Source organism: Coffea eugenioides, chromosome 2 (assembly GCF_003713205.1).
Source record: "Coffea eugenioides isolate CCC68of chromosome 2, Ceug_1.0, whole genome shotgun sequence".
NCBI classification, from domain to species: Eukaryota; Viridiplantae; Streptophyta; class Magnoliopsida; order Gentianales; family Rubiaceae; genus Coffea; species Coffea eugenioides.
Genome location: NC_040036.1, coordinates 73,857,864 through 73,884,031, shown reverse-complemented (window position 1 = coordinate 73,884,031; position 26,168 = coordinate 73,857,864). Strand labels below are relative to the sequence as shown.

Here is a 26,168-nt window from a genome sequence, read left to right as displayed (position 1 = left end):
TAGACAAATTCTATAGCCATTTCCCCCAACCTGACAATTTTTCGAGAGATGGTAAAAAGTAAAAAAGTTGTCATCTCTTAAAATTGTCAAGTCGGGGAAAATGGCTGTATAAACACGGGAATACAGTGCAATATGTAGTAAAAATAGCCAAAAAAAAATATGTTAACTAAAACTAATTAAAATGTAGCTTGAGTAGTGCTTTTTAGCACTGTTCTAAGAAATTATTTCAGGAGGTTGAAATGTTTCTCCAGAATTAAACAAGCCTTTTTCTCGTTATAAACAAGAAGGATCAGAGCTAGCAAATATTGCGTAAATCCAGCCGAGCGTAAATCCAGCTTTCGGTGAGAGTGCTAAAGTGGGAATACATCAGAAAGTGTACGTTGAAGAGGGTAAATTTGCTTTTGGTGTGAGTGCTAAAGTGGGAATATATCAGAAAGTGCACATTGGAGAGGATAAATTTGATAATAAAAGAAATGTGGCTAATTTTCCGTGGAACAGAAGATTTTTAGGGCATTAAAACCTACTTGGGCCTTGTTTAACCCATTTGCAGGGGGGCAAATCCACCAGTTTTACTAAAACGATCCAACTCAATCTCCCTCTCATGCACGCGAACCCACACTAATTACCAACTTAACACAAGCCTAATAAAAGAGTAAGCATTATAAATGATGAGAAGTCCCTTTAATTTTTCAATATGGGACAAAGTCTTTTGAAATATCCCTATTATTTATAACACAATATGTGGCTCTTAAATTGGTCGAAGGCTACAGCCCATAGCTCTACTATGTAGACTGGCTCCAAAGCAGGATAAAAATATAAGATGAGGGATTTTGAATCAGTTCAACAGCAGAGATAGCTTAAAAGATTGCTGATCTGACTTCCTACATGATACTGTCCCATAAATAATTGGGAAAATTTGACAAATGGGAGTTGGAACTTTGGAAGAATGGAAATATATAAGAAGGATATAACTTTTGTCTATTTCTTATTTCAAAAATTAGCTATTATTCATGTCCACATGAGTCGTATCATTTTGCAATTATACCATTGAAAAAAATAGCCCATTTTATATGATGGCCAATAGCAAAAATAAGACACTTAGTACGACCCAAACAACAAAATTTTGGAGTGCTCTTGGACTTGCCGAATAATTTTTGTTTTATAATATGTCAACTTTCAAGCCAGAAGCCATAGGAAAAAAAAGAAAGAAAGAAAGAAAGAGAAAAATTCAAGCTAGAACCTGACCAACTTATTCTTTTTAAGTAATCCTTTTTGTTTTATCTCTAGCCGTTTGTTTCGAATTGTATCAAGGATCTCTGCAAAATTTCCTGCAACAATTAATGTTCTGAGCCAAAAAATGGAGTTATTTTTTTAAAAGGATGCAGGCCAAATTTAACATGTCTCACGTTTTAGTTATCCTCGAAAAAAAAAAAAAGTTGAAGTCTGGAGGTTGTGGTTGTGATCTTTTAGCAAATTTATTGCACTGCAAGAAATTATGAAGGGCTGTTTCGCAGAAGTCATGTCCTTCGGTTTCCTATTTTTGTTGTGAGCTGATTACAACGCTTGTTCTAAGACGGTTGTTAAAAACAAGAGAAAGTAAATATGTTGGATTGGATAACACCTTTTGGTGTGCGCCAAAAAAAAATGCTGCTAGCTAGTGTTGGGCATGTAAAGAAGAATTAGTGGTGATATGATAGAGGAGGGTGTTTAATTGAAGGAAATTACTTAGATAGGATTGGTTTAAGTATTTATTTTTAAGCCATCCTATAGGCATGAAGATAAATAATGTATAACGATGTAAGAGAAAACTCATTTGAATATTTCATGCACTAGATGGTCTCGAAGAAATGGCTTACATGAGTATTTGTTTCAGCCGAAAAGTTTTAAGCCTCAATTTAAAAGCATCCTCTCAAATAGGTTTTTTTTTATTTTTTATTTTACTTAATAAATGCTAAAAGGAGACGTTATCAGCAAAGGTGAGGGAAAATAGCTCATTCAATCTTTAAACTTTTTATCTAAAAAAATTGTCCCTAAACTTTTATTTTAGCAAGTTTAGTCTCTAAGCTTTTTATTTTTTAGGTTATTTAGTTATGTGTCTTTAGCCAAAATTTAGCAAAATATAAGCATTCTTCTCTGGCATAGTAGAGGGATAGTTTCTGAAACCGACCTCGTCCCTCAACTTAAAAATGTCTATACACGCCATTTTATTGACAAGTGAGTGCCAAATTGATATATCACCTAAATAATATAGGCGTGTTTGTGTACATAAACAATAAAGATATAAACTCATATTACATCCGAATGTAAAAAGTTAAAGAAAATTAACACATTATATTTCCTTGTGTGCACGTGTGATTTTTCTACCTTGATTGGTATATCAACGTATGCCAGGCAGATACACAAGTTTGCTGCTGGTTGTTGTACAAAATTTGACCATGATCCTTCTGCAACTTTACTTATGAAAATCTTATTATGACTTCTCATTTCTCTAAATAATAAGGTTCGTGAACTTTTTGTGATGTAGTAGGTAACAAACAGCTCATATTGTCCTGATTTGAAATACTTCATCGAATCACTCAATCAATGGAAGCAATGGGCAGATGTACGAAGGACAGGAATGTAGTCAACACAAGTTGACGACTCGCGTTACCAGGCATTCTTGTAATTGATATTCCAAGTTGTGAACTCCTTGAATCAATGATTGATTGTTTCCATTATCAAAAAAAAAAAATGATTGATTGTTTCCAATCCCTCTATATTATTTATTGTAAAAAATGTCTCAATTATTAAATAAATTCCAGAATGAGAATTTCGATTGAGGGATGCGTTTGGTTTCAACATTGCCCCTCTAATAGTACCGGAAAGATTTTATCTGGTTACATTTTGGCTAACAGGGTTAAATTGACTAGTGAATAGGTGCACCAGGACGACCTATCAATAAAACAATGATCCCATTTGACTTATGAGTTTTTATAATTTTTTCAAAAAATATTATCTTGACATATTTTTTAAATATATTCTTTCTCATATACATCGTATCATTATTATGTATATTTCCTAACAACAAACTCCAAAAACTCCAAACCAAACGAGCTCAAACGTTTTGTTCCCCTATGATACCTTTATACACCACATTGGTCCACATTCCCTTACCAGACCATTGGATACGTCCTCTCATCTCCTCCCGCCGTCTGTGACCTTTTGCTTTACCCTCTCTGACGAGTCTTCTCAGTTCTCTCCTCTATTTCCACCTCCCACCATAGATAATCTGTTTTCAGTCTTATTCTGCTCCCTGTCTTCCTTACCATGAACTGCATGGTGTGGTTATGATGGTTGTTTTTACTGTTCTGATGGTGATAGTGCTGCTCACGCCTTGATGCTTGTGGACTTGTGGTGACGATTGAAAGGGACAGATGATTGAAAGAACAGAAATATGGAAAGACCTCATCTGCTATCAGTCTTATTCTGCTCCCTGTCTTCCTTACCACAAACTCCATGGTGTGGTTATGGTGGTTGTTTTTAGTGTTCTGATGGTGATAGTGGTGCTCATGCCTTGATGCTTGTGGGCTTGTCGTGATGATTGAAAGAACAGAGATATGGAAAGACCTCAAATAAATATTAGGGTTCAAGATGTAATTGTCCTAATGAAAGTTGAAGTTAGATAAACGAGTAGACTGCACATACTAGATAATGAAGGGACCTCTACCAAGCGGTCCCGACATTACTGCTTCTTGCTTTTCCAACCTACACATCCCACGAGCCAAACTGCTAGTCGAGTACTGCTAAAAGCATCCCGGACCCGCCTATTCATTATTTGTTTACGAGCTGAAGAGTAGATTGGAGACTTCTAACCAGTTCTTTTGCTGTCAGGTCGAATTCTTTCTCCATCTACAAAAAAAAAAATTTCAGTAGTTCATTACTAGAAATGATCTGTAAAGAATTTCTCAGGAAGATGAGCTGTGTATAGTATAGCTAACCTGGGCTATAATAGTAATATCAAGAGCCGGACCTCTAAATTGTGTGACACTAGTATTAGTGACACCAAGATTGAGCTTTTCTACTTGAGAAAGAAATTAAATCAACAACCCTCGTTGATTTTCACAGTGAACTCTCAGTAGAACTTTCTTATCACAAACTTTAGCTTCAATTTCAAGTAGTGGTCGCTGATAATCAATGCTACCCGTTTCATCTGATGATCCCTCGTCTTCAACTTGAAGTTGTTGATAGGGTATTATTTGTTAGCAATTTTATTATTAATTTTTCCTTTGTACTTGTCAAATATTGTTTTAATTATTAATATTTACTTATATTTGGTATTGGACTCAATTTCAGGGAGTGGAACAGAAAAGCACAAAATAAGAAGGACTTTTTGGAGGAAAAGGAGACTTCTAAGGGCTTCACAAACCGGGCCCACATGGTGTTTAGGATCCTTGTTGCTCTGGCTGATTAACAGCGGCTGATTAGGAGTCCTCCAGGGAAGAAAACGGAAGTAGAAAAATGCGGCAGAGCCTTCTTCTTGTATTAGGACTCTCAATTGCATGGGGACCACCGGGAGATAGCATTAGACTTTCTTTTGGCTCTTGAGTGAAAAGGAGAAAAAACGTACAGAAGCATCTTATCATTAGTTAGAATAGTTTTAGGATAGTTTAGTTTTCCCTTTGTCAGGCGCGTGCCTTGTGTTTGACAATATTTCCCAACGGAAAAAACATCTTTTACTTACTTTCTAGTGAAAAACTAGATGCCTTTGTAATCAATTAATTTGCGTAGAGATTTATTTATGCGGCGTGGCTAAGCCTTTCATCTAGTCAAGAATCAACTCGACGGTGCAGTCCCGAAAATATGTGAGATCTAATTAGTTTTCATGCGTTTCTCAATTTATTAATATTTGCACGTTGTCTGCTTGAATTTTTATGGGATTATTTTATTAATTGGATGTCAAGGGCCCGATGTTCAATGTGATTTATTAATCTCCTGCCAAGTTAGTCAATTAAATCCGTAATTGTTTGATTGATTAATATTAGTGGCAACTGGCGTGTTTACATATTAGGGGAACGTGCAATCTAATTTAAATAACCCTCGTAGCGTGTTATTGATTGGGGCTAGTTTAAACTACACTCCTTACTTTAAATAGTGTAGTTTATAGGCAAATACGCAGAACTTATTTAAAGTACCGGCTCTTTACAGGTATTTTATTTTTAAATATTTAATTTACAATAAATATATCAATATTTGTAATTAAAAATTAAAAGGTGTTACAATAATATTCTTGTAAAAAGAAAATCGATAGGTTATCTATTTAATATAAATTAAAATTTAAAAAAAAGAAATGGCCTATAAAATGTTAATTTTTTATGGCTTTCATCCATTACATGAGTAAAGTATTAGCTCTTTATGAGTATTTTATTCTAAATCATTTAATTTATGTTAAATACATAAATATTTGTAACTGAAATTGAAAAAATGTTATATTAATATTTCTACGGAAGAAAAACAGGTAGGTTTTATATTTAACAAAAATTAAATATTTGAGAGTAAATACAAATCTGTATTTGAGAATAAATATTTGTGATAAAGTAAATGTTTGAAAATAAAATTCATGTAAAGAACTGGTACTTTAAATAGGCAATACGTATTTGCCTATAAACTACGCTCGTTAAAGTTTATTAATTGTTAATTAATTTGTAATACTTTGCCATTCATTGGACATGTGGCACAAAGGACAAATCAAGTACAAAATTCTAATTTCACTCTCTAAAATAATATTTTAATCATTTGGACTGAATTTGTAAAAGATTAGTAACCTCAGGGGAGGTCAGTGTAATTGTTTAAACCATAGGGGAGGTAAGTGTAAATGTCAGAAACCTCAGGGGAGGTTTCTGAAATTATCCCTTTTTTATTTAATACAAAGGATACTTTTGTAAATTTTCTAAGTTATCATGGGACAAAACCTAATTTTCTTGGAATTGGGCAGTGGCCCCTCTAGCTCAACAATGTAACAGCCGGTATCCTACGTGCTTGTGAAGAAATCAAAACTCTAAGGTGAAGACGGTGGATCACCCGATGAGATTGATCGATGGCCTTGATATATAAGCAGCTACTCGTTGAAATTGCAGCTAAAGTATGCAATCCTAAAATAAGTGCTGATCAGATTACCTTTTGAGGTAGAGAAGCTACAGATTATTTTAAATTATTTATTTTATTTCTCTAATGCTGTTACCAATACAAGTTTTGCACCCTTTGAAAGGGTGGGGCCAGAATTTTCCTTTAGTGAGGGCAAAATAAGATGCAAATATTTCTTAACTTTCTGAACAATTACTTGTAATAGTCATAACATTCATATAACATAGAACAAGTAATTTTATTTTATGTGCTCTTTACAAATTAGTGGTGGAACAAGCAATACTTTTAAAAATTCATAGTTAAAAGTTCATTTTAACTTTGGCCACTGGAGATAGTGTAGATCGATCCACGCTTAAAATTAAGGTTAGCTCTTGACGTTACAAATATTGCTGAGGATCCAATTTAAGTTAGTGACAAACATTGCTATATATGTCTTACAGAATTTTAGATAATGAGCCTTTGAGTGTTTAATTAATTAATTTTTAATAAGATGGAGAAAAAACTCAATCTGGCTGCCAAAGTACAGTTTGAAACATAGTTATAAAATCCGGCCCGGCCCGGCGGTCGAACCGTCAACCCAGTGTACCCGCCAGTAGACCGGGCCGAGTCTCTAATTAGATCGGTTAAACACTGGAATCGTTGACTAGTCAACAACCCAGTGATTCAACCGGATTAAACCGGAAACCCAGCCGGTTTTGAGGGAAAAATTTTACAAAGTTATTGGCTGAATTCGAACCTATGACCTTCAGCAAGGTTTATGACAAGCTCACCACCATGCTATTTCGCTACATGTTAATTAGTTATCATTCTTATACTATATGAACGTTTTATCAATTTTATCTTTATTCTTTTTTTATTTCTCCAAAAAAAATTTATTTGGAATCTTTTAATACAAACTTATGACCCCCAAATTCTATAAATTATAAAATTGATTTCAAAAATAACATATTACATAATTTATTTTAAAGACAAATATTGTTTTTAATAATTTTTTGCACTTAAAATTTGTAAGTAACCTAGATAATTACACTAAACATAGATAAAATTTTACATTTGAAATTTGATGGATCACTAATTAAATTTATGTTTTGATGATTCTTATATGAATTAATTATTCTATAGCAAATTAAATCAAATGAGCATTTGTTATGACATTATTTATTAAAATTTATATCATATATCCTATATAAAAAATTATAAGATATAATATTTAAATATATTTAGTGACCCACTGATTCAACCACTCACCCACCGGTTGAACCAGTAACCCGTTGACCCACCTCCTTCGCCGGTCTCCTTTCTGGGCCGGGTTTAATAACTATGGTTTGAAAGTCTTCGATTCTCTCTCCAGAGTCAAGCAGGCTGCTTAGTGCGGAGTTGGCAGTCAAAAGTATGAGTACAGAGTCTTGTCAGTGATGATGAAGCCCATGTCAAAAAGTTTCAAGAGATTAAGACTCTAAAGTAAGCTAGAATGTCAATTTGGAAAAGCATGCAGCTAGACCAAGAATTTTATGCATCATTTATTTATTTTGGGACAAGTCTTTCCTGGTCCTGGTTGAGCTAGAATACGACTTCTAGTTCTCGTGGGACTCGTGGGTTGCTGGATTTTGGTCACTTATGTAGCATTTGCTAATTAATTATTTGATGATGTTGCCTACAAAAAAAAAATAAAAGTAATTTTCTTTCGACTGTGTTGTCATTTAATTCTTAAGGTCCCTCTCTTCAATCACAACCAACTTAAATACTTGATCAAGTTGGTCTAATATGCATAATTGTACACTCGTGTCGCGATTAATTTTAACACCTAGGAGTGCTCTGTTAAATTATCCCACCTGAGTTACATAACGAATGTTGAACTAGCCTTGTGTAAACTTCGTCTAGTATGAATAGTTCATTTTTACCATATTATGAACGAAAACAGGTCAATTGGGATACTTGTATCAAAAGAATAAAGCACAATAAGCAAATGGGGAGAACAAGCAACGGAAAGTAATTTTCCTCCATGCGTTGTAACATTGGATAAAATAAGACAACATGATATATTAAGATGGGTAAATTATACTTTATCCTCTTGTGGTTTAGTATTTTTTTCATGTAACCCCCATGTGGTTTCAAAAGCTATATATAATCTTACAATTTGGATTAAAGTATTAAAGTGATGAAATGTACATTCCATAACGAAACCAACTATAATGTTAAAAGTATCTGTATATAAAGTTGAAAATTATATATTAACCACTAGGGAATTCTATATATATTTTGAAAATTATAAGGGGATTATGTAGTAAAGCACTAAACCATAAAAGAGGTTGTGTAGTAAAACACAAAATCATTAAGGGTTAAAGTGTCATGTATGTTATGTTTATATATTTTGGTCACTTTAGCCATTTTAGTTTTTAAACAAAGGTAATTTCAACATTTCTATGGGTTCTGTTACAGAGGATTATTTTTGTCACTTTGTCACTTTAGTTCAAATTATGAAAGAGTTATATATAGTTTTTTAAAACCACAGGAGGATTAATATGAAAAATTGCTGAACCACAAGGGGGTAAAGTATATTTTACCCTATTAAGATTACTAAGACTTAACATGCCTGTCTAGTTAAGTTCTCAATTTTGAAACTATCTATACCATGATTATTACTAAATATGTGCATAATAAGTAGGATAGTAATTTCAAAAACTTCCTCTGAGATTTTTGATAATTTTACTGAACTCCCTCGAGATTTTAAAAATTATACCTACTTTTATTATCCACCTAAAATGATAATATTAGTTTTAACATTTTAATAAAGCTCCCTTCTTAGGATGCATATACAAATAATGGAAGTTATAATCATTTTTCTTTTTTTCTTTTTTGGTTTCTTTTGTAATTTCTCCTTGTAATATTTTGTCAGATCCTGAAGAGGAGAGAGGAAATGTTGATTTTTTTTAGTATATCATGTGTTGTAGTTTACACCATTATCCTTATTGTAAAGGGGAAACTTCACATTTCTTGTTAACATATTCAAATCAGACTTAGTTAATTTATTTAGCTTGTGTGTCATGTGTATAATCGTTGGTCCTTTAATTGTAACTTAGTTCATCATAGCCCTAGGCAGATTACTGATCATTTTTCGGTTCTAAATTCTAATCCAAGTACCTTAAGTCCGCGTCAGAATTTTTACTGGTCTGTTGCATTTGATTAGTTTCTCTGGCGTGCAATTGTAGCCCATATATAAATTGGTGCTTGGCTGAAAATTTTAGCTGAAGAGAGACTGAACAGAGAAATTTTGGAAAGCCTCCAAAATTTGAAAGAATTCTTAGTTTAAAGCTGATGAGTTTTGAGTGAATAAAATCATTTACTGCTTGATGGCGAATTTTTGGTTTTGTTCTTATTCTCTTCCGACATATATTTCTATGTTTATTAAAAAGCTATCATTATGTGCGTTTTTATGTGCCAAAATTTTTTTATCATTATTTTGACGGAGGAAAAGATGGATACAAGAGAAAAATTTATCCATTCTTTTAAGGAACACAAGCGAAATGAGAGTAATGATCGCCAAGAAGTGGAAAACCAATCAGGAAAATCCCTCTGGAGGACATGGTAATATATTAGTATACGAGAAAATGAAAAACAACATAGTCAATCAAAAGCCCTCGAGACCCTCGAGGATACTGTTTTTTGGTCTAATCCCGTGATCAAGACGGTCATGGTCATCCATAAATTCTACCTCCTTGTACCTTGGTCTTCCTACATTCATGGTCTTCACTGCAATATCTTTTTGCATACTTGTCAATCAGCACTAGTAGATAACTGCCAGCCGTCGAACAGCATTCAATCGCCTTGTTTGCCCCGCTGAAGGGCGGATTGAATACTTTTAACTAATTCCTGCATTGTCAGGTTGAATTCTTTCTCCATCTGGAAAAATGTTTTAAGGAATTAGAACAAACCAAAAAAAAAAGATGTATCATTGCCAATCAAAATATTAACCTGAATAAATCTTCCTTAACTATGAGCTCACCTCGGCCATAAGAGTAACATCAAGAGCCAAACGTCCAAATGGCGCAACACTTGTGTGGATAACAGTAAGATTCAGCATTTCTACCTCAGAAAGAATTTTTACCAGCACCCCTCGATAATTTCGGCAGTGTACTCGGAGAAGAATATTTTTATTGCATAATTTAGCTTCAATTTCAGGGAGTGGCTGCTCATCAGAGCCACCCATCTCATCTGATGATCCTTCATCTTCAACTAGGAGCTGTGATCTCTTCACAAGCACCATCGATTCCATGTTCTGTTTCGCTGCTTGCTCCTCCAGCGTCTTCACTCGCTCCTGAAGATGTTTCAAGTAACTGATAGCATCTCCAAGAACAGAAGTTTTATCCATCTACGACAGCAATAAGATCTTAATATCAAAAACGTTTTGTTGGTTTATTGATGTTTTTGTCATTCTTGTAATAATAAATTCATAAATTACCTTCTTGAGGCCGGGAACTAGAGTTGACAGAGCTACAAATCTCTGGCTGAGCTGCTCGCGGCGCTTCCTTTCTGCTACAATGTGATCATAAGTTTGCGATGCTGGCCTAGTGCGGCCACCTGTTTTCTTTCTCTTCTGCGAACTTCTGGTTGCCTCCTCAAGGTTTACAAATGAACCATGGGACTTCAAAATCTCAGACACGGCATCATCCTCAAGATTTATCTGTTGTGGATTTATTTCTCCGGGCATAACTGGATTGCCAAAAGTGAGAATCATTGGCTGATTATGATGATTTGGGATGTTTCCAAGACTGGAAGAGTTCAAGTCATCGGACTTTTGCTGTTTTGCCGGTCTTTCAGTACTAATTGGAGGAGCATCCATAGCTGAAAATGCAGACAAAGTGGTACTGCAAGTGCTTATTGGAATGAAGGTGGAGGAATTAGTATTCCCTTCCGGGGACAAATTTGCGTTCAGGAATTCTTCATCCAGAAAATCCATAACATCATATTGGTCATTGAAAAATGAATCTTCCATTCCCTGTATTTGAAAGAAAAGTGGAAATGTATAAGAAATTGGTTAAGTGATCAATGGAAGTTTTTCCAATTTAATTACGAGATATGCAGTTCTTGAAACTCCTTGGAAATTTTACATTATTATGGGTAAAAAATATGTTCTAACGAAGCTTAATGCTAGATCGACAAGTACATCAAATTAGATTTAGAAATCAAGGCTATTTACGTGCTCCTAGATTTCAAATTTTCATTTTATTATGCCCGAAAAGGAAAAATCCATTTTTGAGTTTTGAATCCTCCATTGACCGTATGCTTAAGCCATTATTCTCAGCACTTACCAGTAGTTGTAAAAAAGCAAAAAAATCTGGCTTGGAATTCCTAATTTGAGAATGAAAATGAACTATGTTACGTACAATCTTACTTTTAGCCAAAAAGTAGTTGTGTAAGAAAACCAAAAATTTTTAAAAAATTAAGGTATACTGACAGGCTATTTATTTTTTTTTTAACTTGAATGAAGCGATGAAAGCACTGGTATCGTGGAAGTCTGTATTTCTCAAGCTTTTCAATGTGCCAATAGTGCTGCTAAAAAGTAAAATCATGGCGAAGGAGAACTCATCATAAATAGTGAAAAAAGGAAGAAAACTCACCAGCTCAGAGAACCATGAACTCACTGGATTATCCATGAACGTGGGTCTTATTGAGTTCGTAATTCACTGTAATTTATTGGTATAAGTATGAGACAGAAATGTGTACAGAAAAATGTAGAAGTGAAATGTTTGAAGAAAGGGAAGCTCAGGAACAAACAAGTTTTGGCATCTTATATAGAGATATATAGTGAATGGAAGAAGAATGATTGAGGTTTTTTTTTCTCTTATTAAAATGCACAAGGAAACATCAAAGTCAGGAGATTGATACCAGCGCTTCAGAAGGAACCTTCCGCCCTCCATGCTCAGTGTTCGAGTCTCTACCTGAATGGAGCGCAGAAGGTGAAAGAGGGAGGGGAAGTGGAAGGCGTCACGAAATGCCAATTTGTACCCTACAGTTCATTTACCCTTGTTCTATAGTCTTAGACTAAAGATCTGAGGCATGTGTACAATTCTGGTTTTTATAGTCTCGTAAAATTGTTGTTTGTGACGCCTTTATAACGAAATCGTGTGCGTGAATTGCATTTTGTATACTCCAATTCAACATATGAAAATAATAATGTTTACAAATGTATATCGAATCTTGAAATTTAAACACTGCAATAAAAATGACTTTTGGTGACAAGATTTTCAGTGTCAACAAAAATCTTGTCACTGTTGATAAAATTCGACGATGACTTTTGAAGTCGTTACTACTAAATTTGAGCACACACATGGTTAGCGACAACTTGGGTAAAGGCATTGACTTCTAGTTGCACGAAATATAGCAATGGTGTTCTTCTTTTCTTTTTCTTTTTTTTAATATAGCAATCGTGTTTAATTGCACCATACCTCAATCTTTACTGCCTAACCGTAATTCGCAGTTATCTTGGACTCTTAGCTGTGAATAGGATGTTCCATACTACTCAGTTATACTACTAGTTTCACTCTTTATTTTGACGGCATTCATTAAAATTAGGACAAATTACATTTTATCCCCTTGTGATTTAGTATATTTTTTTTATATAACCCCTCCTGTAGTTTCAAAAGGTGTACATAACCCTCTCATGATTTGAATTAAAGTATCAAAGTGATGAAATTTGAAATCCATAACAGAGTCAACTAAAATGTCAAAAATACCCCTATATAAAATTGAAAATTATTTATTAACCACAGGGGGTTATGTATATATTTGAAAATCATAAAAGGATTACATGGTAAATCATTAAACTATAAGGGGGTTATATGGCAAAATATAAAATCATACAGGGTTAGAGTGTCATGCATATTATGTTTATATTTTTTTTTTCAGCCATGTTGGTTTTTAAACAAGGGTAATTTTGATATTTTCATAAGTTCCATTACGAATGATCATATCCGTCACTTTGACACTTTAATCCAAATTATGAGGGGGTTATATATAATTTTTAAAACTATGCGGGGATTATGTGAAAATTAACTATATCATAGGGGGGTGAAGTGTAATTTGCCCTCAAAATTAATCAACGCTAGTTTCACTTAACTTATTGAGTTCTTGGACTGGCAATGCACATTAAAATCCCAGAGGAAGTATGATTAAGTTAAGAGTGGTTTTTCCAATGTAATTAATGTGCACAGGCCACTTCTTGGAGGAAAGAAGTAAAGATCGGGAAGAATTTTGTTTTATCATGGGATAATAAAATTTTGAGCCATTCTATTATTGGTTAGGAAAAGACTAGATAGCTCACTATGCGTGTATACACTAGAAATATTTTAATGCACACGTGATTAACTCGAGAAGATAAAAGTGCAAAAAGGCCGATATGAACGTCAATCATTGTGGAGCTACAAATATTTAATCCCATTTCCACCGTAAAATGTAAGCATTAACACAACAAATATAAATATTAAAATAATAAATATAGAATATAAAATAGTAATGCGCAAAAACAAAACAAAGTTTCCCATTCATTAAAAATTCACAATTAATTCTATTCATTCCAATTTCAAATTAATCATATTTGGAGTGTTAACTGTATCGTGCTATGGTTTTAATAATTGTAGAAAATGCTAAACCAAATATTGATTTTTCTGACATGTTGCAGGGAAACTTGTTAGATACTCTCGATTTAATAATAAGTCTATGGGAAAATAGCATCTGACCTCCATCTTAACTAATATCATCAACTGCTGTGTTGAATTTTGTCTTTGACATCCTTGTAAAATCATTTAGGGAAAATTCCACTTTACCCCCTATGGTTTAGCATTTTTTTACATAATCCCCCTATGGTTTCAAAAGTTATATATAACCCCATCATGGTTTGGATTAAAGTGTCAAAGTGACAGGGATGATCATTCGTAACGGAGTCACCTAAAATGTCAAAAATATCCTTATGTAAAGTTAAAAATTATTTATTAACCAATGGGGGTTATGTGTATATTTTGAAAATCATAAGAGGGTTATATGATAAAGTATTAAACCATAAGGGGGTTATATGGTAAAATGTAAAAATCATACAGGATTAGTGTCATGCATTTATAAGGGTAATTTCGACATTTTTAAAAGTTCCGTTACGAATGACTATTTCTGTCACTTTGACACTTTAATCCAAACCATGAGGGGGTTATGTATAGTTTTTGAAACCATAAGGGGGTTATATAAAAAATGCTAAATCACAGGGGGTAAAATGTAATTTGCCCAATCATTTATGATGCTGTCAAGTTTTGTGGGCTACATGAACATTTTTTTCTTTTTATCTATTTACCATCCAATGTCATAGCACTACTATTATTTTGAAAGCTTTAGCAGTCAAAAATTTCAGTAGCAACTCATTTTCAAATGGTGGTTTCATATTGAAGAATTTCTCCTATAAATACGCGGTTTGGCAAGGCATTTGGTGTGGCACTTCTACCACCAGAGACTTAAATTCATTTAGGGAATTCTCCTCCTTTTGTGTAGTATTGAGTTTTCTTGTTCAGTCTCTTTCTTATTTTGAGGCATTGGGGCACTAACCATTCCACTACCACCTTTCTTTCTAAAAGCCATCCTGATTCCTGTAGTATTGAGTTTTCTTGTTCAGTCTCTTTCTTATTTTGAGTTATTGGGGCACCAACGATTCCACTACCACCTTTCTTTCTAAAAGCCATCGAGAGAGTTGAGAGTTCAAGTTGGGAAGCCTTTCTTGTTTATTCAATTTTGAGTTTCTCTTTTATATTTGTCTCTCATTTATTTTGGAGCTTTAGAAATTTTGTCCTAGACTTTGTATTCTTCATTATTATTGTGAATTTTGCTCACCTTCTTTTCTAGATGGAGGTCTAATTGACCAAACCACGTAAATCTTTCCGTTATTGTCTTTTATTATTTTTCTCCACATTTTGTTATAGCCCTTGTTATTACTTCTGCAGGTTGTCAAATTAACTTTTTCATAATTACCCGAGACCAGATCCTTACAAACTGGTATCACATACCAGTTATCTGGGGTTCAGTTCTTTTTTTTTTTGCTTCAACCATTGTGACGATAACAAAGACCTATACTGTTAAGTTTGATCGAAGTGTCAGTTTCGATTTGTGGTAGCTTAAAATGAAAGCTATTTTCATGTAAGATGGAGTAGAAGTAGCGTTACTTCAAAAGGAGAAAAAGCCAAAAAAAAAATATGGATGAGCAATCTAAAGAAATGGATAATAAAGCCCTCTCTGCGATTATCCTAAATCTCTCTGATGAGGTTTTGCATGAAATTGCTCAATAAAGACGGCCAAAGACTTGTGGGATAAATTGGAGCTTTTATACATAAAGAAGACGATAGTAAATTGACTCTACTTGAACTAAAGTTTATATAAGCTTTATATGTTTGAAGGTACACAGATAAAGGTGGAATTCTAAATATCACTTGAAGTGCTTTATTGTTATGATGAAGACGTACAAGTTTGGTACTTTATATATTTTGCAGGAATTTACTATTATAGATACTGTTACTGTTTCAACATCAATTTTGCTTGATTCCAATTTTACCATATGCTATTTGGACTTTTGTGATTTTTTGTCCATTGGGATCTATTGAGTCTTTTGTGACTTTAAACTTGTTAAGATCCATTGAAAACTTTGTGATTTTGGCCCATTGGAATCTATAGTTGCTTTTGTGATTTTGGCCTGTTGGGATTTGTTAAAACTTTTGTAAATTAGACCAGTTGGGATCCATTAAGGCTCTTCTGATTTTGGCCTATTGGGATCTATTTAGGCCTTTGTGATTCTGGCCCATTGGAATCCGTTGAGATTTTGTATTTTTAAATTGTTGGGATTTGTTGAGACTTTCGTAATTTGACATGTCGGAATTTGTTGAGGTTTTCATAATTTGCCCATTGGGATCCATTAGAATTTTTTATGACATTGGCTCATTGAAGTTTTCAAGGAGAAGGTGGATCAAGTTTTCTATTTTTCGATTTTACTGTATGATAGATGCAAAGTCAAGGTGGAGACTTGTTGAAATATGTCTTTGACATCCTTGTAAAATCATTTATGGTACCGTCAAGCTTTGTGGGTTACATGGACATTTTTTTCTTTGTACGTATTCACCATCCTATGTCATACCTCTACTATTGTTTTGAAGGCTTTAGCAGTCAAAAATTTCAGTAGCAACTCATGTTCGAATGGTGGTTTCATATTGAAGAATTTCTCCTATAAATAGGGGGGTTTGGCAAGGCATTTGGTATGCCACTTCTATACCAGAGACATAAACTCATTTAGGGAATTCTCCCCCTTTTGTGTAGTATTGAGATTTCTTGTTTAGTCTCTTTCATATTTTGTGGTATTGGGGCACCAACCATTCCACTACTACATTTTTTTCTAAAAGCCAGCCGAGATAGTTGAGAGTTGCAAGTTAGGAAACCTTCCTTGTTTGTTCAATCTCGAGTTTCTCTTTTACATTTGTCTCTCATTTATTTTGCGGCTTTAAGATGTCCCAAGCTTTGTGTTCTTCATTATGATTATGAATTTTGCTCACATTCTTCTATGGATATAGGTCTAATTGACCGGACCATGTAAATTTTTGTGTCATTATTTTTTAATATTTTTTCCACTTTTGTAGGTTGTCAAATTAACTTTTTTTTCATAATTACTCGGGACCAGATCCTAACTCACGGCTTGGACAAATCCAATAGATATAGAATAGCCCATATTCTACCGAACAATTAGATTCATTTATATGTCTGTGTATGTGTTTGTTTACATATAAAGCTGAACATGTATGAAAGAAACAAATTAGAACTTGACTAGATTTCTAAAAATTGACATTAAAAGACTAGATGGGCCTAATTTACAAGGCTGAAATTCCAATACTTGTTATATAATTGGTCAAAATAAATCCTTTAAACTAATTGAAAGTTTTGAAATTTGGACCTGTCGACAGGTGGTGTATCCAAATGGTTGTGGTATATGTATCTTTTTGTGGCACGATTGGTGGCTGCTTTTACTGTTTATTGGAGACCGTTGAGGTGTATTCTATAATATAAAATGGTGTATAGGCTTTGCCAGCGAGTCGGAATTGAGAAGGGTAGCTCTCAACTAGGGGTGTACGCGAGCCAAGCTACTCGCGAGCTACTCGCGAGTAGCTTGGTCAACGACTTGGCTCGAACTCGGGTTGACCGAGTTCGAGCCGAGTTTCGAGTAGCTCGAATGAAAATCGAGTCGAGTTTCAAGTCAAAAATCCCCGGCTCGAGGCTCGTCGAGCTACTCGTCGAGCCGGGGTTATTTAAATAATATATTTATAATTTAAATAATATATATATTATAATTATAAAATGACTATTATGGGTATAAGTTATATGGAATTTACAAAATACCCTTCGTTATCGAGCCTTATCGAGTCGAGTTTCAAGCTTCGAGCGAGTACATCGAGTCGAGTTTCGAGTATCAATTTTTTTGACTCGATCGAGCTCGAGCCGAGCTCGAGCCTAGGGATATATGAGTCGAGTCGAGCTCGAGTATAGCACTACTCGAGCTTGACTCGGCTCGATTACATCTCTACTCTCAACATTTTCGAGTTTCTCCTCTTTTAAATAACATACTGGAGTACTTTCTTGGTCTAGTTGGATCTGTATATCCACTAACTTCCTACCACAGTCTCCTTAGGCTCCCCCTCCCTCCTAGATTAGGATAGAGTAGATTATACAAATGTATCGTTGCTGACAAAAAAAAAAAAAAAAAACATACTGGAGCACTTTTAGAGCATGTTTGATACAAATGCTATAATTGATTGTACATTTCGTTCATTTTTTTACTTTACATAAAACTATGGGGGTTTACGTGGCTATTTTGAAATTTAGGGGGAATATTTGGCATTATGTAATTTAACCGATATTAAAATTAAGTTTAATACGACATCTCCTAAGTGGTTCTAGCTTTAATCAACTATGAAATAAACAAGAATGCAACAAATTAAAGTTCAGCATTATTTAAAGTGCTCCTCAAATTGAGTCTACACGTTTTGACCTCAAACTTAAAATTAAGCTATAGAAAGTCATTTAGAACAACATGTTCAATCAAAGTAGAAATCAATGGAAGCTGCGAAATATGCTTAATTGAACCTAAAAATGTGATGCAAAATTTTCCTTTTTCCTCTTTATTTTTTTTTCTAGGTTAATATTTATATCCTCTTCTAAATGACAAGAAGCATATGATTGCTCCATGCAAATCTTCTCTACTCTGAAATTGTTCAAGTTAGCTTTTCTCAGTCACTTTTTCCAGCGTAACAGTCATTGATGGGCAAAGTGATCTGTTGTTTGGATTCCGGGGGGCAAAGTGAAAATACTCCTAGTTTTATAAAGTGTAATCAACCCTTAGTTAAAAAAAGAAGAAGGTATATTTAATGTTTCTTTGACAGTATATTTTGAGTGGAATCTTTGTTGCAATGATCTGTTGTAGGGAGGGTCTACAACTGAGATGTTAATCAAAGTCCCAAGAACTTCAAAACAGCCACTCAATAAATCACAACTAAACCCTAAAAATTTTAGAAAATTACAATCCAAACAGGACTCAAGTATACCCCAATGACTGACACAGCACCACGAGTAACGAGGAATCTTGTGGTGGTAAAGTACATCAAAAGATAATGAAAAGACGTCAATTGCTCATTCCATCTTTTCTATCCAATACAAGCCCCACGTTAGACACGAGCGTAACACTAAAGCTGCTGCTAAAAGGACCCCCACCAACATGGATTAGGGTTCTGCAAGTAGCGTCTCGGTCCTTCTTACCCAGTGCCCTTGACTGCTCTTTGAGACAAATGTAGTAGGGATTGATTTGCCGACCAGATTTCACTTAGTCTCTCCTGAAATGACAAATATAAGATTATTCGATAGGTATAGAAAAAAGTAGGGTTAATTCTAATAACCCCTTGCCCCCCTAAAGGTTGAATTGCGCTAATTTACCCATATAATATTACAGTATTCCCAGTTTTCCCACTTCATTTATAGATGTTGCTGATCATGTCACTTACTAATTGTTGTGGAGATAGTTTGGTCACTTCTCATAATTATGCGAGGTTCACATGACCAAATTAGCCACAAATTGGACTGTTCGACCCGATTCCTTTTTTTTCTTTTTGGTTAATTGGTAATATCTGTGTTATCCTATTCTGCAAAGGAGGGGGAACCAATTGAGTTGTAATTGGGAATATTGTGATATTATAAGGAGTGGATTAGTACAATTTAACCTTTAGTGGGAAAGTTGATTTAGAAAGAGTATTGTTGAGGAGATTTATTGGAACCGGCAAAAAAGCCCAAAACCCAACAACCTGCCCTTAATTTTAAAGGATGGGTTGGGTCAATTGGGTTATGGGTTTTATTGGGTTGGGTAAGAACAACCCAACTTATTCATTGGGCGGGTTGGATTATTCAAAATAATAAATACAAGATTTAATACATATATGCCCAGCTATTTACATTTGGACATGTGTTAATAATTCATTAATTAATTTGTATTCAAATTCTCATATATATATATATATATATATATATATATATATTCAATCAATTTTTTAATTTTTATTTAAAAGAAAAAAGAAATTTGAAATAAAAACTCATGCTTATTTTACTTTTATAGCTGTAGTTAAACTTGCTCAACTTCTATAATAATTTATTATGCCTTTTAAGAGTATGTTGTTTTCCTCACCTTTTTTTTTTTTTTGTGGTAAAAATGTCAGAATAGTTCATGAATTCTCCTCTCATTTATTTCTTAAAAAGTTTGGGATTTTCCTTAATAATTTTTTGGGGACCAATAGCAGTACTTTTTACAAGCATATAATATTTTCTGCTTTATATTAGAGCTGTGGTAATTCTAAAAGATTAATATGACCATAGCATCAAGTATGATCCTAGATGATTCTAATTAATTAGGTGATGAATTATCTAACTGTATCAAATCAATAAAAAAAAAACCTTCTAATATATATTATATGTATATAGATCATGATATTAACTTCGAATCAATATAGTTGACTTGCAGATTCTATTTTGTTTTGATTAATTATGGCAACTTGGGCATGGCTAGTCCAACGATTTCATTTCGTCTGAAGCATATACATCCAATCTTCAACTTCATGAGAAGCTTACAATCAGTAAGACAATTAATTTTCCCTCTTAATTAGCGAGTCCAAGAACCAAAATGTAGTAATGTCTCCAATCATTTAATGGAAGAAAGCAATTTGCATATTATCCCCAGAATGTAGTTCTGATGCATGGACCTTTCACAACAGTTTGCAAAATTTCTAGAATCATGAATCATAAAATTTTTGAGAATATAAGGACTAAAGTACAAACTTATTTTCTATAATTTCAAAATTATTATACAACAAATTATGTCTCTTACTTAAATTTTCAAGTATAATATAATCTAGCATTCGATAATTTAAATACATAGAATATTACAATTTACGATAAAACTGATATGAATAGTAAAAGTGTGAATAAGTTGTGACAAAAATAAGTTTTAATCAATTAGTAGTATTAAAAAAGTATAAAGTAAACAATTTTTTTAGCTAATCTATTTAAATGTATAATTTATTATCTAAAATTCACAATACAAGCAATATAAAATATTATTTTATTTATGATGTGTTTCCAAGGAACTTAAGAAGTGAGTGTGTTTGTATGTGTGAAAATACATTTATGTATATGAAAATGTGTGAAAAAAATCTTTTTTGTGTGTTAAAATGTATGTGAAAAAGTTTATGTATTAAAATATATTAATTAATTTGTTGGTCATATTTGGGTCATAGGTTTGAAATAACCCAACATGACCCAACCCAAAATCAACCTAATTTAAAGTTGGACGGGTTGGGTATAACCCATTTAAGTGAAAACCCAATATTAACCCACCCAAAACCCGCACAACCCGCCCAATTGCCAGGAACTAACCCAAAAATGCGTACAAACTAAATCACATTAATTTCAATGAAAGAATAGGCGTATGTATGTATGAATGCATGTATGTGTGTGTATGTATCAATATAGAATTTGAAACATGTGTAATAGGTTTAACTAAGAATTTATGCAGAATATACCTGACAAAATACGTAAATATTGAAAATAATTGAATACATGGGATTCGTGCAGAATTTAGGACACTGGATTGTAACACCAAAACTTGATAGGTAATTTGTCCAGACACAGCCATCAAAGAACAAACTAAAGGGCGGCTTCAAATGGTTCTGCAGCACGACAAACATGTCACATTTTAGTGCGACTGGTGGCCTAAGGGGCCATAATTGCAAGCATATTCTTCTCGAACTCCTTACACCTTTCACTGGTTGGATACCATATTACCTAGTGGTGTATGTGCTTGGTTTTTTTTTTAAAGATAATTTTATTTCAATATCTACATAAATAGCAGAAAATGCATCAAATATGACGCAAATATATATATAAATATAAAATCAATCGACGCAACAAATCTAAAAAATAACAAACATGGTAATAATATTGAAAATTCAGTAGTATGCTTCATCAGATAAACATCACTGCAAACCAATAGAATTACGCGTATGTCTTCTAATAGTCAAAAAAAAAAATCTGACAAACATTGCTTCAAATTTGAAAGGAAATTTAGATATGACATAATTCCAACTCCCAGCTCTTCAAATCTACTAGATCTCTCAGATCTCACAAATGAAAAGACAAAGAACCAAAAAACTCACACGAGAATATTTTAAGAGAGAATAAAAATCACAATATTAAAGTTTAGGAGGGAAAGAATCTTTTATTATGAAATCTTAGGAGAGACGATTCTCTCATCAAGAAATCTAAGGAGAGAATCTATTAAAAAAAAACAAACTAGAGAGAGGTCTCCTTCCGTGATAAAGACCAGTTTGTCTGGTTTCTTTCGTATGGGACAGCTAGATGAGATTTGGGTTAGAGGAGTTTTAGAGAAAATGAGAAGAAATGAGTTTTAGAGAGAGAAGGAGGACAGAGAGAGTGCGTGTGGGCTCGTTAACCAGCGAGGAAATCAGAGTAGGACGCTCTGGACATTGTCCAAATTAACTACCTCTCTCTCTTCCTTCCTAATTCTGCTGTATACTCGGCTAGATAAGGAAGGTGTATACTCAGCTAAGCCTGCTATGCATGAGCTGGCTCTTGCTAATTACCCTAGTGCCTCATTTTAGAATTGTTTGGAGAAAACAATTATGTGTTGAGACATCCGTCCGTCATGCGGCTTGCTTGCAGGAAGAGATTTACAACTAAAGATAGGCTGCGGACTTTGAGGCTCATCCAATATGCACAAACTTCCATCATCAGCCAATGAATCTCTATCCCATCTAGTTCTTTTTTCCTTTCTTTTTACTGCTTATGATTGGGAGCCAGAGCTTGTCTGCTGTATGGACAAGTTACATAGTGTGACTGCCCACTGCTATTGATGGTTCCAAATTGTTCCCCAAACTTCTTTTCTTTCTGCTGGATGAAGGGATGATTTTTCCAGCTACTGTTTAGCACTTGTGACATCATAGAAATTCGAAAGTTCTCAAGAATTTATTGTTCTCTCCTGGCTGAGTGTATGTTTTAGCTATCGAAGATGTATGCTTGGAAGATGTGAAAAATCCCAGGAAGGTTTGAGCATTTGCGGTGAATTAGGCATCTCTTGCTCTATTTTTATACCTTGATAGAAACTCAGATCACATTAGTTGTTTACTACAAGGCATAATGCTTCATTTTATATACTAGTTTGAGGGATATGCTCCTTCACTTCTGAATTCCGTTTTGGTGCATGAATAATGGAGTATATCTTAAAGCAAACAGCAGTGGATCTTTTGCTTATTGATACTTTGACAAGGTGCATTTAATGATCTCGTTTGCAATAATATGGTTATAAAGAGGGTGTATAACTGAAATCTTTCCAAGTCTCGAGCTTCAAGACAGCCGCTCAAATAATCGGAGTTAGAGATGTAAACAAAATTAACATTGCATTTGCACTATCAGGCACCCGGAAACACCTGGAAATTTTTGGGATTTGGAGAAACACACCGAAGAAAATGAGTAGACCTCAATTGTCGATTTCATGCTTTTTTCTAACCAATAGAAAAAAACCCAGATTATACACGAGTGAAACACTAAAATTGGTACTGCAAAAAGCATCTCCGTATCTGTATTAAGGGGCCGTGGAAGTAATTTGGGCCACCTGATACTTTTCACAAATGCCAATGAATGTTTTACGAAGGAAGAAATATTCATGTCTACATCAGATAGAAACTTTCGTGAACAGAACAGAACTAAACCACAATGAACTGAATGAAGCCATAGGAAAACACCTTGAAGTAAACTAGTCATATACATATGAAATATTGGAAAACATAACAGTTCTTTTACATTTGCACTCGTGAAACACGTACTTATGGATCTAGTGGCCACGAAAGCTGACTCGTAAGGCCCTTTGATCCATCTAGTTGAACCTGAGGACCAGACGAAACCCCAGGCTTCTTAGTTCACAAGCTGAAGAGCTGATTGAAGATTTCTAACCAGTTCTTTGATTGTCAGGTTGAATTCTTTCTCCATCTGCACACCAAAAAAAAAACATTTATCCCTTAATATTCACTTGGAAAAAAAAAAAACTTGAAGAAATTGAACTGTGTATAGTTTAGCTTACCTCCGCAATAATAGTTATATCAAGAGCCCGATTTTTTCCAAATTGTGAGACATTAGTGTTAGAAACAGCAAGATTGAGCTTTTCTACTTCAGAGAGTATTTTGATCAGCACTCCTCGTTGATTTTCACAGTGAAGTCTCAGAAGAACTTTGTTATCACAAACTTTGGCTTCAATTTGTGGTAGTGGCCGCTGATCACTGGTGCTGCCCATCTCATCTGAAGATCCCTCACCTTCAGCTAGAAATTCTGACTTGTTCGCAAGCTCTGCAGATTCCATGGTTTTTCTTCGTGGCTTGGTCTTCTAGTGTCCTTACCTCTCCTTTAGATGCTTCAAATACTCATGGCATCCCCTAGACCTGAAGTTTTTTAATCTGCAAGAAAGATAAGCAAAAGGGACAAGTGGTTAAGAATATGACCTGCGAATTGTCAAATAATAAGAAAAGCTAGGATAGTTCACTAGACCTGATAGGCTGGCTATAAATTATTGTTGTGGAGCCAACACCAGTCCACCCTAATTCTTTATAGTCTAAACAATCAGAACAAACAAATTGGGTATAATATTTTTTTGGACAGTGCTCTGCGTCACATAAATAGACAATTTGGTGCCATACGCAGCCGGTACGTATCAGCTCTGTCCACCAAATTCATTGTTTTTGTACGGTTGATTAAAAAAAAATACTAATATTTGTACTAATAGTGGATAAGGCTAATGAAATTTAGAAGTACTTACGTTTGTAACAAGAAGAAAACTTACTCTTTTTTTTTTTTTTTGGTTGCCCGCCCGGTATCCGAAACTTTGCCCCAACTAATCCGGACCCGACCCGCATCGCGCATCTGACTATAGTGGGTGAGTCTCCCAACAGGGGTATTTGCGTATACTAGAACTCGAACACGAGACCTGCTTAAGCAAATCCGAGCCGCTTACCACTCGGACCAACCCCTGTTGGTGAAAACTTACTCTTTACTTCATGTGTATCATATCAAAGTTATTATTTACTTATTGGGACTAATTCCACTTTACATTTCCTGACCAATTCTCGCTTCATACCCTAATTTCATTTTTTAAACATGTTGCACTCTAAGTTTTTAGCTTTTTGGTTTAATTTTTTTTGCATTGTACATGGCATACCTATGTCATTTTGCACGCTAACTTACTTCCCTGTTTCTACTTTGTACCCTTAACTCCAGTATTTGGATATATTTCATCTAAAATTCATTTTTTAATGTAATGTTATAGACTTTTAGTTGTGCAATAGGTATATATAGATTTTTATCTAATATTTTGCACACCGTGTCCCCTCAAATTTATAAAATTAGTATTTTGAATCTTTTACTCTATGTGCATATATTTTCTGCATAACTTTTCATCTATTACAGCTGTATGAATTGACCATACAATTAGACACAAATGAACGCTTAATTGACAAACAACTTGTGTAATATTAGCATATATATATATATATATATATATATATATATATATGAAGATCATTATTAGTGTGCTTTTAATAACCAACAAAGAAACCATGCTACTCGTGATGGATTAAGCTAGTTGAAACCAAACTGCTATCATATAGTATTTTATTAGGATTATTAACAATAAGTTTAATACATTTACTCAAAACCAAAGTTTATTGCCCTTTACTTCTAATCGCACCTAAACTTATAAAACCACGCCCTATTCTACACTTGGATATCTACGTAGTGATGTGTTATTTAACTAATATTTAGGTAATTAGAGAAATATAAATTCTAGAAAAAATAATTTTATGAAATTGAATGGAGCAAGGTATTGGTAAAAATTCTTTTATTTCTATTGCACATTTAGAAAATCTATGACAATGCATCAAAACCAAATTGAGGGCATAATGCTTAAAGAATTAATATATATGGTGTAAAGTAAAAAAAGAAAAAAAGTTGAGCATGAAAAGTGAATTTGAGACCTATTGCTTAGCATTCTTGGTCTGCACGCACATAAAATTCATCAATTTTGTCAATGTGGTTTACGAAAAGATCAAATTGTAATGATTTTGAAACTTTGATATGTAACATATTCAAAACTGAAATTGAGGGTGGAAAATAAGAATGGTTAACTTTTTTCTATCAGAGGGTTCAAAGTGGAATTAGTTGTTGTAATTATATAGAAATTATTTTCGCTTACTTTTTTTAATATCCAAAAATTTATGTTTTCTTATGCACTTTGTTTGAAAACCTTATTAATGTTTCCAAGGATTTGGCTAGTGGTACTAACTTGGCACTCACTAAGAGTAACCTCAGGTGTTTTTTTTTTTTTTTGGATTACAAAAGTGAAGTTAGTTCTAAAAAAGTGTCTAAATGCTAAATTAGGT

At 33.8% G+C, this 26,168-nt stretch overlaps 2 protein-coding genes across 5 annotated transcripts; both read right to left on the bottom strand.

The window, feature by feature from the left end:
* Positions 1-9,668: 9,668 nt before the first annotated feature.
* Positions 9,669-12,137, bottom strand: LOC113762199 (transcription factor bHLH18-like). 3 transcript variants are annotated; one of them, XM_027305533.1, is made up of 5 exons: positions 12,007-12,137; positions 11,739-11,804; positions 10,580-11,116; positions 10,124-10,489; positions 9,669-10,020 (listed from the first exon to the last, which is right to left on the bottom strand). In XM_027305533.1, the coding sequence occupies exons 2-5, from the start codon at positions 11,772-11,774 to the stop codon at positions 9,937-9,939; spliced, it is 1,023 nt and encodes a 340-aa protein (XP_027161334.1). In that variant the 5' UTR covers positions 11,775-11,804; positions 12,007-12,137; the 3' UTR covers positions 9,669-9,936. The 3 variants fall into 3 exon arrangements, with proteins under 3 accessions (XP_027161334.1, XP_027161333.1, XP_027161335.1); XM_027305532.1 differs by lacking the exon at positions 12,007-12,137 and having other exon boundaries at positions 11,739-12,000; XM_027305534.1 differs by lacking the exon at positions 12,007-12,137 and having other exon boundaries at positions 10,124-10,435; positions 11,739-12,000.
* Positions 12,138-23,294: 11,157 nt separating this feature from the next.
* LOC113761409 (transcription factor bHLH25-like) lies at positions 23,295-24,353 on the bottom strand. Of its 2 annotated transcripts, XM_027304383.1 has the most exons (3): positions 24,283-24,353; positions 23,822-24,191; positions 23,295-23,730 (listed from the first exon to the last, which is right to left on the bottom strand). In XM_027304383.1, exons 2-3 carry the CDS (start codon positions 24,095-24,097, stop codon positions 23,656-23,658), a joined length of 351 nt encoding a protein of 116 aa, XP_027160184.1. In that variant the 5' UTR covers positions 24,098-24,191; positions 24,283-24,353; the 3' UTR covers positions 23,295-23,655. The 2 variants fall into 2 exon arrangements, with proteins under 2 accessions (XP_027160184.1, XP_027160183.1); XM_027304382.1 differs by lacking the exon at positions 24,283-24,353 and having other exon boundaries at positions 23,822-24,249.
* Between the last annotated feature and the right edge of the window lie 1,815 nt (positions 24,354-26,168).